The 13,709-nt window shown below is 40.0% G+C and overlaps 1 protein-coding gene across 1 annotated transcript in view; it reads right to left on the bottom strand.

The window, feature by feature from the left end:
* Window positions 1–13,709, bottom strand: part of pou6f2 (POU class 6 homeobox 2) — a 65,298-nt gene that overhangs the window by 49,701 nt on the left and 1,888 nt on the right. The window contains exon 2 of the mRNA XM_018693700.2: window positions 1,192–1,289. Within this exon, the coding sequence (XP_018549216.1) occupies window positions 1,192–1,289 (98 nt within the window). The remainder of the gene's footprint in view (window positions 1–1,191; window positions 1,290–13,709) is intronic.

Genomic DNA, 13,709 nt, shown 5'->3' with positions numbered 1-13,709 from the left:
ACTCAATTACATTTGAAGATGATACGTGATGACAAATAAATTACAATTTCACATTTTAGCTGAAAAGGATTCTTGGTGCAGCGTTCACTGAAGGTGTTTTATGTCTCACACTGTGAGAATTTGATTAGAAGCAGAGTAACACATAAGTTGATTAGTGAAACTGTCATGCAAACACCTTATAGCTTTGATCAGAGTAAACATAACACGAATAGCAGAGCTGAGTTAGTCATCAGTCTTTTGAATTACTCTTAGTGTACATTGCTTACGTTTGGCTTGTTTATATTTTTATTCTACACACGTGCAATAATGATCATCGAATAAAAAAAGAGCAGCGAGGCTAGTAAAGGCAGAAAAACAACCATTTTCAGAGATCTGAAGTCAGTTAGAAAACACTGGAGACACAGGGAGCTGCTGAAGTAGTTCAAACCAACAAAAATACACTCAGAAGAACTGAGAAACCAATGAAAACCCAACAAGATATCCTGGTTTCCTCATTATTGGGAAAAGAGAGGATCCTCAGATACAAAAAGAATCATTTTATTACATGTGAAAAATGTGACAAAAAAGTGAATGTGTGGGTCATAGGGACTACTGTCAGCAAAACAATTAGACCATGTAATTTAAATACAATATTTTCTGCCACAGTTAGACAGTTAGTTTTACTTCAAATTTGAGATTTCTGTTTTGTATTCCCTCGTTTATGTCAACCAATCAGGATTTTGGAATTTTTGAAACTGACTGTTACTTATTTAGTCATGAATATTTAAAGGTGCTACATGGTGCTGTAAGTTTTTGCAATTGTTAGGCTGTTAGCATTCACAGCTGTTTACTTATAAGTCTAGAGGAAATGTTGCAAGCTCAGCATCAAACTTCACTCCTTTTCTCATCAAGAGCTTCTACTTCTATTTACTACTACTATCTATTTCTTTTTTTCTAATGAAGTTAGCATGCTAACCAGCTAGCCATAATACCACTTTGAGTGGTAGTGAGTCACTGAAGCGTCCAGTCTGCACTCAGTCAAACATAACAGGGTGGCAGTGGTGCTGCTGCTTAGATAGATAGATTATTTTATAAGTTGATCAGTTGTAAACTATGTAAATGTCTTAATCAGGCTATTAGTATTATCAGGGTGTTCACATCATCACTGGTTAAAAATGCAGTGTGTTTCAAGTTTGGGTTCCTCTCACTCACCTGTGGACCCAGTGGGTATCCTGGGTGAGACTGGCCCAGCTGACTCTGCTCTGAAGGACTGCTGCTGGCATCAGACTGGACTGAACCATCGCGAGCTCCTGAGACAGCAACAGAGATCCATGGAGGACAAGAGAAAACAAAGATTCCACCTTAGATCAACACAGTCAGCATAAGCAGATAAACACACAACACAGACCAAGCTGTGATTTTACAATACAGAGCGCTGAACACAGCTGAGGAGGGCAGTTGGGAAAGGAGGGGAATTTGTATTTAAGTGTTTTATCAATAACTGCTGTAGCGCTGAATAAATTACCAACCAGTGGAGAGGCTCATTGATGGGAGATGATGCATACTGGCGGGTCCCCGATGGCCTAGATTACCGCCGAGAGATAGAGCTCTACCACAAACGCTGGGGCCATATTATTCAGCCATTTACATCACTGAGTATCACTCATCTAAACCCACCCTCACCCCGCCTCCCCCTCTGTTCTGAGCCTGCAGCTACGAGACACAATTAGACCTGTTTGCTATGAGGGCAGAGTGGAGCGGAGCAGACAGGGACATGATAATAAGCTTGCTGATGGCTGCAGGGAAAATAAAGGACACCAACGATTGGATATCATAGCAATCCCTATCTCACAGGATCTCTCAGCAGCGTGCCGAGTGTGGACTGCTCTGAAAAGTCAGAAAAGGCTGCTTTGACCCTCACCCTTTGACCCCGATGATATCAAGATCGCACAACGCCTCACAGTTGACACAAAGGCTTGTGGAGTGCAAAGATGAGTAAATCTTGCAGAAAGAACTGCATGTTACTAAAAACAAGAATGTCTGAAAACTTGAACCTAAACTTGTGATTATGGACAAATATCTGAGGCTGACGGATAAAAGGCACTAAGGAAACATTCAGGTTTAAAGCAAGAATTCTGTGCTTTTATAATTCTTTACGCTCCAAAAACAATATGAAACAAATTGACAAACACAAGGTGTGATACTCGAAGCAACCTTGCACTGATTTTCATGAGACTTCAAATAAGAGAGTTGAAAAGATGTTTTAGTGGTTGGTTAAGAGGATGAATGTCTCTTGAATAAGTTGGTGGAGTGCTGCTGAAACAAAATCTTGTAAAACTATGTGGTATTACAAACAAAGACACCTGTTCTCTTAGTGACAAGCTTTACAGCTTGTGATCAGCCTTTAAGCAGAAATATTTAAGCTTTTTATTTGGAAACATATTTATTAAGTGATTGAGTAATTTGTTTTTGTCATGTATGGGATGTTTCCTTGTGTTACAAGGCTATTGTCAATAAAATCTGAGCAAACCACACCACACACAATCTGAGCAAACCCCCTCAACAGGACCCACACAGTCCTGATTTGTTCTGGATTAGCTTGTTTTCTTAGTGGGATTCTTTGAATAAATATTATGTGAAATAGTTTCATTTGAACTTCAACTTTAATTGTTGCTTATTTAGTCACAAGTAGTTCACGTGGTAAAGAAATAAGCGTTCAGGGGCTTTAGAGTAAATGCCCAAAATGAGGTGGAAGATGCTATTTTGTTCTGTTCCCTCAAATATCATGTATAAACTCCTACCTACAACTGAAATGAGGGATTTTAAAAATGCCTGAAACTAGTTGTTAAGTTAATTTACAGGCACAATACTGTAAAATTGACTTATCTATTTTAAAATCATCAATACAATCATTTTACAAAAAGGTTCTGTGCCATCTGTAATTTAATAAGCATGGGTCTGCTTTGAATATGTGATACAAACCTCTGACAAAAATTTAGTAAAACATCTTTTTAAATGTACTGGCTTCTTCATAAAACAGCTTTTACCTTGAATAAAGTGGATTTTGTAGATGAAGTCAGGCCAATCGTGTGGAAATGTGTTTGAAGGCCACATAACCTCATTAACCACACAATGTTGGTAATGAATTTTAAAAATGTAATCACATTTCCTCTATCAGATCGATTTTCTTAAATGGAATATCGCAGCTTTTAAATAAAGAATAAAGCCCTGATGTATTGTGTCTTTTTATTCATGGATGAATAGGTTGTTTTCTGTTAAACATACAGGGCATGCAGTGGTTTTCTAGTCCTTTTATAAAGGCTTCATACAAAATGCACTATTGAAAAGCCTCGCCAGCAAGATCTCATTGCCTGTCAAGTATATTTATGCATTACATTTTAAACTCCCCTCCGCCAACTAAAATCACTTCATCTTTACATAAAATCCAAATAATTGGTGAATGGCATGACCTAACAAATGAACCTCAAGCATTTGATGGTTGATGTGAAAGCCCAAGGGGAAGCCTGCTTTTCTAGCTGGTTTCTACCTCTGGCTGGCTGGCCCTGCTTCTCGATGAAGGTCCACATCCTCTCGCTTATCAGCCTCGCAACGCAGTGGATATTTTGACAAGCCAGTCTCTTTTCACCAATTATTTCACCCATTATGGATCATGGTTGTGCACAGCCCCACCCTGTGCACTCGGTTTCTGGAATTAAGATCAATCTGAACATACAGGAAAGACTTTGTGACTGCATCTGAGTCAATACAAAGCTACAGATAAAGAATACCATCATCATAATCTGTTGTATAATTTCACATTTATTTGGAGAACTGGAGAGTGCATATCATGAGGCCACAAATTCTTCTACAGGATTTCATCAGAGGCATTGTCTCTAAGCAGTTAATTCTCTCTTTAAATGTTATCAAATTAAAGTAATTTCTTTCCCCCAGACTTGAAACAGTTTGATTTTCATTTACAGCAACTCAAACTTTCCAACCATCTCAAAGGAAATTCTCTATATACAGCTGCCACGCTGTGATAACAATAACAAACCCAGCAGTGCAACAGAGAAACTTTTACTCCAGCGAATTATCCAGTTATCATCATAAAAAAAGCCAATTAAGCTAAATTAAGATTCCCGACTACAATGAAGGAATGAGACTTTATAACATCATCAATAAGCTCCAAAGAGTACGGCTCATGACTGTAGTTAAGATATTGGTTGTGAATAATGTATTCTATCTGATAAACAGTGTGGGAGACTTTCTGAATAACGATTCCTTGATGCCTTTCATTGCAGCATTTCACAATAACTTAGAAAGCTTCATCCCCTTGCAAATATCTGTAACGTTAACACATTTATCGCGGGGGAAAAAATCAATAATAAATAAATACACATGCACATCTTCCCCCAAAGGATTTGTGTAATTTCTTTAACAAAATTAAATAGCTGACAGGAGAAATGCCCAGGGAGTCAATCTTCAATTCTTTTTTATTACTAGAGTCTTTGTACATGTTTTGCTTTTCTTTTCTTTAAAAAAAATCTACTTATCCAATGTGAATGATTCTTAAATGGATTTCCAGATGGAGATTAGTACTGTACACAGGAAAAGAAGAAAAAAAAGAGAGAAAATATCTCGATCAAACCTTTACTAAAAAGAAAGTCCTTTGATGCCGTGATTATACGCAGGTCACACAATGGATAAAATGGAATGAATGGATGTATTGATGTGAGGAGAGATGAAAGCAGAGGCCAAATGGATGAAAGAACAGGCGACGCACATTCAACATAGCTTTACATTTATCTGAGACACTCAGGCTTCATCTCTTTTTTGAATTTCCTGAGCAATTTAATTGCTGTTGTAACAGCACTAGTGTACTTAAATCACATCTTCATTCAGAACAGAAAACACTCTTTAGCCCTTGTACACGCAAACAGTGGGTTTATAATGGCCTTGACTTAAAGTAAGAGGATGAATTTAATTACACAAAACATAGACTTGATTAAATCCAAACTCATACTGACAACGTCATTATTAGTGACAGTGAAAATAATTATTTTTATGTAAGTGACATAATCATATTTAGCACAGGGCACAGGGTGCAATTTGATGTGACTTATGTCATGGAAATATTGCCAATATCCACCACTATATAAATTCTCTTTCATTGATCACCAAAGTGGCCACTGGAGAGCGACTTTCAATGCCACACAAGGCAGAAGGCCTGTCTGTGCTCTGTGTGTGTGTGTGTGTGTGTGTGTGTGTGTGTGTGTGTGTTGAGGGGAGGGAGGGGGTTGGGGTGGGTGCAAAGAGCTATATTTATTTGACTTCATTCGGCCTGTCTTAATGCAGGGTGCCCCAAGGACTACGCCACAAAACAATTAGCCTGGATTTCATAAAGCAATCAGCATGCCACCTTGTCTAATGCAACCGCTTCATACATTGACAGTCTGAATAAAATGGGTGTTATTGAAAGCTTTGTGTTCATGTTAGCTTTCGCCTCAGTGCATTTATGAATCAATTTTTGCCCATAAAAGAAGCTTTAACACTTAAGCTATCTTAGTGGAAATGCATTATGTAAGTTGTCAAATGTACGAGAGAGGCCTGGTAACGATTCAGGCTATTCAGAATGAACAGCCAACCCCCATTTTTATAATGGTTCTTTTGAAAATGTCTGGCTGAGTGCATGTGTTTGCTATTAAGATGTTGTCAATCATTTTGCTACTGAAATCTAATCCGTGGAAAATAATTCCACATCTAAAAAGAGTGAAGATTTTAAGTTAATTATGTTCTTAATTGTTCCTCTGAGTGGAGTTATTGCAGCTGTGGTAATCACAGTGCAAAGACATGTGAAGCGATAATATGATTTTCAGCACCAAACGTGTGTTGTGTTGTTGATTCAGTGCGTTTATGTTGGACAGGGATCTGTTCGAGCAAAAAAAAAAAAAAGGATGGACACAGATAAACAACAAGCCACATCATACACAAGGTTTAATTCCATCAATACGCGACCAATTGTCCTGGATTGTCAACATTGATTTTGTTAATACCACTTGGAAAGCTGATGTGGCATTGCAGAGAGCTGAGAGAGAAAGAAATGTAGTGCGACAGATCATTTCACTTTCATTTTTCTATCTACAGCAGCCTGGAGTAAAGTCCAGAAAGTACTGTTACGAACAAGGCACCGGCACTGTATGGAAGAGAGCAGTCTATAATATGCAGTGTGGGCTTTATAGTGATTTACTTAACTCCTTGTAGAATGCAAGAGAGCCAAAATCACCTGTGATTTAGCTCAGTGTTTCATTACTCCCACCAAAGCCCTCAACAATAACACAGGGCATAATCTGCTGCCAATAACTCCAGGTGCTCTTAGTCAGATGGTTCCCTCTGGACCGGTGGGAAAGTAATACTCTGTTTAGAGGCTGGGGTGGAGAAGCTGCAAGGGATAGGTCAATAGTGTTTCTGGGGATAGAAAATCACCAGAGACTGACTTTTGAGTGGCTGTCTGTAACACTATTAGCTACATTATGGCTACTGCTGCTGCTAGGAGAGCTGTCATTTCCTTAATTAAGAGCCCAGCGCAGGGGCAAGAGGGAGAAGAGGCCACGGCAATCTTTCCGAGGCCTCCAGCATTAAAGCCAGATTACCTCGTTGCTCAAGGGTGTAGACCTTACGGAGGGAAAAGAAAAAAATCTCTGTCATTCATTATTCTGCCGCAAAGTGGAATTATGGAGTTAAGGAATTACATAGGAGGTGGTGCCGCGGAGTGTGCCGAACAGAAAGGATTTTACACCTCAGCAGTTCTGTGACTATTTCTGAGGTGATTGTTAAGCCACACATATGAGGGGTTGGGGGGCAGCAGAAGAAGAGGACAGAAGAAGGACAGGCAGAGAGGAAATAGATGCGATGGAGTAATAGATGTCTCCACAGGCAGGTTTTAAATGTAAACAACAGAAAATAGTACTCCTCTGAAGCGAGACCTCCAGTTTCTGATGAATGGATGAGGAATCTGCATGCAAACGATGCTTAAAGCAGCGAGGGCCCCTGTGCTCCGACACTTATGCTCTCACTCATGGCCACAGGTCTTCACCAAAAGGCTCTCTGACATGAGAGTGCTCTGCACCAGCTCTTACCTGTCTCTCCCTTGATGCTGGAGTGGAGATGGAAGCAGCACAAGCACGAGAGGGACCGGGGGGAGGTAAATTGGTGCGAAGTGGCAAGGCCCATTTCAAAGGTCAAGAAGGAGAGATGGTGTGATGGAGAGAGGACGATGGAGAAGGGAAAGAGGAACGGAAGGAGGGAGGAGAGAAGAGGGCTTTTGTGTTGCATCCTCACGGGAGGACTTGGGACACTTTGCACATGAGCACATCTGTTACAGAGCGTCCTCCTCATTCCCAAAGCAATGTCAACCTGATTAGCTCAGGGTTGAACGAGGCAAATAACAATCCAAATTATTCTTCATCCTTTTACGGCCGTCAGCAAAGGCGGGACGCTGAGATGAAGCTTTAGAGAGCTATAAGCCTTTTAGGAGATGCTTGCTTCACTATTGCTCCTCCTCCTAAATTACTTAAATGATATTTGCTGTAAATAGGATTCTGCTGCCTGCAGCCTGCAACCCTGCGCTGAAATAAGGCCTTCCTCTCGCTCTGTGTCATACCTCTCTACTTTATTTATATATGAAGACAAAGCTGTTATGATTAGAACTGAAAACAATAAATTAATTATTACAGATAACCGATTTCAAGCAAAAATGCCAACAATGCTCTGGTTCCAGCTTTATAATCTGAAGATTTTCAACTCTTCCCTGTTTTATATCAGGTTTATCATGTACATCATTACATTTGAATGTGTGGTTCTTGGGAAACAGAGATGGATTAATTGATAGTGAAAATGTTATGATTGGTTGCAGACACACTTATGACGTCAAGAAAACAGAGAAGAAAAATTTCAAATTGCACAGAAACTACAGTAACAGCTAATTATTCCAACAGTCCATTGACAGAAAATAATCAATAATCAATTAATTATTTAAGTGATTTATCAGGCAAAACATCCACTGCTTCCAGCCTCCGAAATGTTTGTATCTGCTGCTTTAAAAACATTATAAATTGAATATTTTTTATTTCTAGTTTAGGACTATGGTTGGTTTGACAAAATCAGCAATTTAAAAATACCACCATAGCTTTCTGGGAAGTTGTGATGGGCATTTTACACTATTTCCTGCCAATTAACAGAATAAACAACATCCGCATCCTCAAACTGTGTTAAAAACAGCATCCTTTTTGATATTTGTCCATCCTACGTTGCATCTGGTCAACTGCAGGACATTTAGAAGTAGCCGGTGGGGTGTGAGGGCAGTCCGGCACACAGTGTGGACGTTGTGTGTGAGTGTGCGTGGGGGGCTAGACACCCACATGTCATGCCTGACACATCAGCCTGGGCCCCCCAGGCTATCAGGCACTAATGCTGCCTATGTCCCACTTTCTACCCCTTGCCCCCTCGAAGCCTCCTCTCCCCCTCCTCATCCGTTCCTTCTGTCATAGAGGTATAATAACAATGGATCACAGCAGCGCCGCGGAACAGGCTCAATCACTATAGGATAACATCAGGTGATACAGGCTGCGAAAGAGTATATCTTACCTCCACTGTACCTGAGCTAAATGGACTTTATCTAGAAATGAGTTTATCTGGAAAAAGTCCTGTATTAGTTACTGTATGCCCCTGTTGTGGTGATATTTACAGGACTGAGTGGGTACAGGTGGAAACAAGCAAATAATCATGTAGCTAAAAGACACCCCACCCAATCCCAACCCACCCCACCCCCTCCCAGTACATTATTCTGGTGGAGCAGACAAATAGTGGAAGGAGGGACGTCAGGAAATAGTATTGCTTTGAAGCCCATAACTCTATTCTGGAGAAAAGAAGCATCACAGTGTTATTCCACATCCTCAGATATAAAGGGAAAAAACATAATAACTTCTCGATAGCCTGGATCTCCACTGCCCTATACTAGCCCCCCCCCCAACTCTCCCTCCTCTCCCTCCCTCCCTCCATCTGCCCACACCCCAGCCTCATCCACCATACACCCACTTCTCCTGCCTCAATCTTTGGTTTCAAAGGAAGCGAATCAGCCAGAAGGACAGAAGGTTATGCATTAGTACTGGTCATTGCTCAAAGAGCGAGCGTTATAAATAATAAAGGCTTGTGAAGGACACAAGGGCTGTGGGATGCATCTCTGGTTCACGCCACACAAGTCAAAGACAAGACTGTAATTTCTATTCCGAAAATGTGACCCTTGCAGCTTCAATTACATCTCAACAACACCAACCGTGTCCGTGCCAGGAGATGTGATGCCTCTTTGTTAGCTCTACATGAAAGGCTTATTGATATTGGTTATGGAGCGCATACTACACAACATGTAGGTTTTTTCTGAAAATGATTTCACAACTTAAAGAAAGTGTATAACTAAAATAAATGCATATTGAAATTCAATTTATTTTCCCCACAGCTGTCCACCTACAGAACTTATAATGTGCTTTTCTTTGGAGTACTTTCTAGTCAAGGCAAAAATAACCTTTTTAACTTTAAATATAAAAACAATGGGGAGAATTATATTGTCAGTTATTTTGAAGTTCTATGCGTCGCTCAAAGTCATCTCCACATAACCAAGCATCCGTGAAACCTGATGACCTTTGCTGCTGTTTGCATTGAAAACAAGAAGTGTGCCTCATGCTCATCCTCCCTCCCCGTCCTTCATGCCACACGTCGATTGTGTTGCTGTAGCCATGGCCACTGCGGGCACATTAGCAAATGTATTACACCTGCTTTATAGGCATGCATTAAGCTTGTTTTCAAGTTTTCTCAGACAGCAGAAATCCCCATAATGAGATCCACCTCCTGCAGAGAGACCTGTTCCCCCCTCAGCCTCCTTTATCCACTCTTATTTACTCAGCATGGCCCATTCAGCACTGGGTTTGCGCCACTTTATTACTTAACCTCACCACACAACATTACAAGGCTCTTTGCATCAGCAAGCAGCCTATCCCACCATGCATCCTGCTCACTAAGCTGATTACACAAAAATAATAAGAACTTGTGCCTCTAGCGGTGTGTGTGCGTGTCTCTTTGTGTGTCTACATGTGTATGAATTTGCAGTGGGAAGGAGTGCAAAGGAGAATTCTGCTTGAAGACAGTAGTCTTACCCCATATATACACTATAGTAATAATATCAAGCAGGCAGTAAGTAAGTTAGTCTACAAGAAATAAGCGTGTTGTACTGTTTTATACTGAGTGAGACAAGATGACCAAGTCAATCAAAGTCAAACTGTGACTTTGGGAGGCCAATGTCAAAGTAAAATGTGAGAGTTTTAACTTTGAAACTCAACAAAGAGAAAGAAAAATGTTAGTCCAGGTGTTTTCTTGAAGCTGTCTCACCACTGTCCACTAGTAGTTTTAATTTTTCCAACCGAGTGGCTATACCTTTTCTTACATACCCTGCATTATGTATATCAGTATACTTAATTTGGCCACTTGTAAGCCAACTACCAGATATAAACCCAAGAGGAATTATGAAAGTAGGACACATCACATTTAAAGTCAAAATCCATGATGTGCACCCACTGAAAAAATGGTTGATGAAAACGTTTGCACTGTGAAAATTGTTCAAACTAACATTTGTGCTGGAACTTTTCAAATAACGCAAGCGTACATACTCTCCAAAATAAAGACTGTCCTCTGTGGGTGACATGTTGAATTGTCCTGATGAAATTAATTTCACTAATCCAGTGAACAATCTGATAGTAAGTGAAGCCTAATAAGCTTGTAAAAAAAACAATAAAAGCAAGGTACAGCATTAGAGCAGATGCGGGGTGGACTTTTTGTTGTGAATGACCACCAACACCAGGAATCAATGAAAGATTCATTTTGCTCTTTTGGGGAGGGGGGTCTGTAGGTGACCTTTGTGAAAATGTTCCACAATTTTGGCAGGATCCGTATAAGTGCAGACCATTTCATGTAGACAGTAAGTGTATGAAATGAGTGCTCCTGTCGTTCCAGCCTGGCTCTCTTTGACAGCATGATGATAGAAGCGTCACATCCTTGGAAGAGTAAATGCAAACTGACAAGAGATGAGCCTTTGGTTGCTGAATATAATACGGAATTGTGCTCTGAGTGTCTTATTATCTTGTCTGTTGATGTCTGAAAGGGGGAGATTTGCTTGAGAAGAGAAGACAGAAACTGTACGCTTCCAACACCATCTCGTCCGTTTGAAAAAAAAATTGCTTGCCCTACTAACCACAGCTTTCCCACCTAATGTCCACTTCTACTTGGAATAAATACAAGGCGGCAGGATGTTTGTGGTGCCTCGTAGCCCCTGTTAGCTGAAGTGGAAGACTATTTGCACAGGCAAGCTTTTAGGAGGAGAACGACCCTTTCACCACCGCAGTAAGCATGTGGTGGGTGTAGAAGGTGGACAATTTACTGTAGACAAACATGACCGCTATTGTCATTGTCTCCCGCTGACTTCTCCTTCTCATACTTGCGCAAACTCACACAAAGTATTAAAGCACTAAAACTGAAATCATACATCAATTCTGTCAGGGATAAAAAAGTTGCTGCAGGTTCATTAAATATGAAAACACATATATGCAGCAGACATTATCAGCACATTTATCACACCTGTTGTCCAAAAAATCCAGAGTGAGATATTATACAACTGTATACCGTATTTTCATGAAGTCTATAACTCTTTAACTGTAGGTTGTCCTCAGCAGAAGACCTGTGTGTTTTAATCAGACTTTCAAGCACCTGTGTTATGAACACACTGTGCATGCTTGTGTCTGTGTCATAAAACTATTCCAACTGCATTTAAGAGCAGTTTTTTGTCTACATGATAGATACAGTAATACTTATTCTGGGGGAGCAAATTAAGTCTGAACATGATTTGTATTTCCCTGAAACTATTAGTGTGTGCTGTTTTTTGTGCATCTGATAAGTGTGTCTGCCAATCATGAAATTGGAACATTAGATCAGAGAGATTTTGCAAAATAACAGACATAAAACAGAACAAACTTCGCATATTTCTGCTCCTCTGAAACTGAGGAATCCTAAGTATACCATCATCTCTTGCTTCTCCACCACAATGCAAGTAAAGGGGACGAATCTTAATACTGTGGCTTCTGCACTGTGCAGAACCACATGAAGAAAACCACTGAATAATGTAAATCCCAGTTTAAAGGCTCAGTGGCATTCCTGTTGATAGAACAATGGCAAGAAGTGCAAACTTACTATAATCTTGCAACCATGAGAGTTTGCTGCAAACACAAATAAAGGCAAATGAGACTATGGCATCTATGATATCAATAATTGTCTATAATGTTTGATTTGATATTCAAAGGGCTAACTAAACAGTCCAGTTTTTACCTTTATGGCCACATGTTACGCTTAATTGGTTTTGGAGAGGCTTCATACACCTGAGTGTGGTGCAGTTAAAAGCGTAAAAATCTCCAAAATGTTCACACAAACGTCAACTAAAATGTCAAACAAAATAGAACCGTCACTACAGTCCTAATTCTTCACTGAGTAAAGAAAAAAAAAAATTAAGTGTCACTATCACCACTGCTTTTTACTTTATTCTGGCAGAATTTCAGGAAATGTACCGAAAAGATGCTGAGTCCCTCTTCTGTAATCACCCTTCTCTTCTGTTACTCTTCCTCCCTATCTCTCCCAGCAGAAAACACAACTGTGCCACGTTTCCTCACCAGTCCCTGCCTTTTTCTCTGACAGGTCATGTGGGCAACGGTTTCCAAACCAAACCTGCTGCTATGGGTTATGCCAGCGGGCAGAGAGAAACCACCCCCACCCCCTCCAAGAAATTCACTGGAGCAGCTCTGACCAGTCACATGCACTATGACAACAGGCCATCAGCAAACCCTAACCTCAAGATGGACATTAAAAAATCATTTTTATGGCTCCAAAAATTAGCAACATGATTAAGCAGCTATATGCCACTTGCATATTTATCATTGACAATGTAACAGGTATGTAAAAGTGAGATAGCTTCAAATATAAACAGATAGGAAAGCATTTACCATCACATAAGTGAAAGTGCACAAGAAAAAAAAGAGAAGCAAGAAGTAGCAAAGTGAGAAGCAGGAGAGGAGTCAGATAGAGACTGATCAGAAACGAAGAAAGAGGGAGAGACTTGATGCTTATTAAACCAAATTGCAACGCTTTTGAGACAAATCCTGCAGTACCCAGTCCTTGTTTAGAAGCCTCTAGCCTCAGGTTATTCTTGAAATAAGGATTTAAAAGACAGCTGAACTCTCGCTGATTAGGTTTGAGAGTGATATTTGGCTATCCCTCCTCCAAATTCTTATTTTATATCGTTCACAAATGTTTGGCAAGCTCAGTCCACTGGTACTTCACTGTACTCGCTGCCACTTCCCAGGAAATACAAACGCATGCACACAAGCACGTAAACACACACACACGTACACAGACACACACACACTGAGAGGGTCAGATAGAGATTCATACATGCTGATATTCCATTAACATTTCTCATTAAAATCATACAAAACAATAAATAAAATACTCTGGTAATAGCAGTATAAAAACATAACCAGCAATAAATCAATTACATGCCAAAATCTCTCACACACAGACACACTAAGTCATGCATGTACACAAATATACACTCAGTTTAACTTTCAGAAATGGAAAAACAG

The sequence above is a fragment of the Lates calcarifer genome, linkage group LG24 (assembly GCF_001640805.2).
Source record: "Lates calcarifer isolate ASB-BC8 linkage group LG24, TLL_Latcal_v3, whole genome shotgun sequence".
NCBI lineage: Eukaryota > Metazoa > Chordata > Actinopteri > Centropomidae > Lates > Lates calcarifer.
This window is presented reverse-complemented; position numbering and strand designations above follow the sequence as displayed.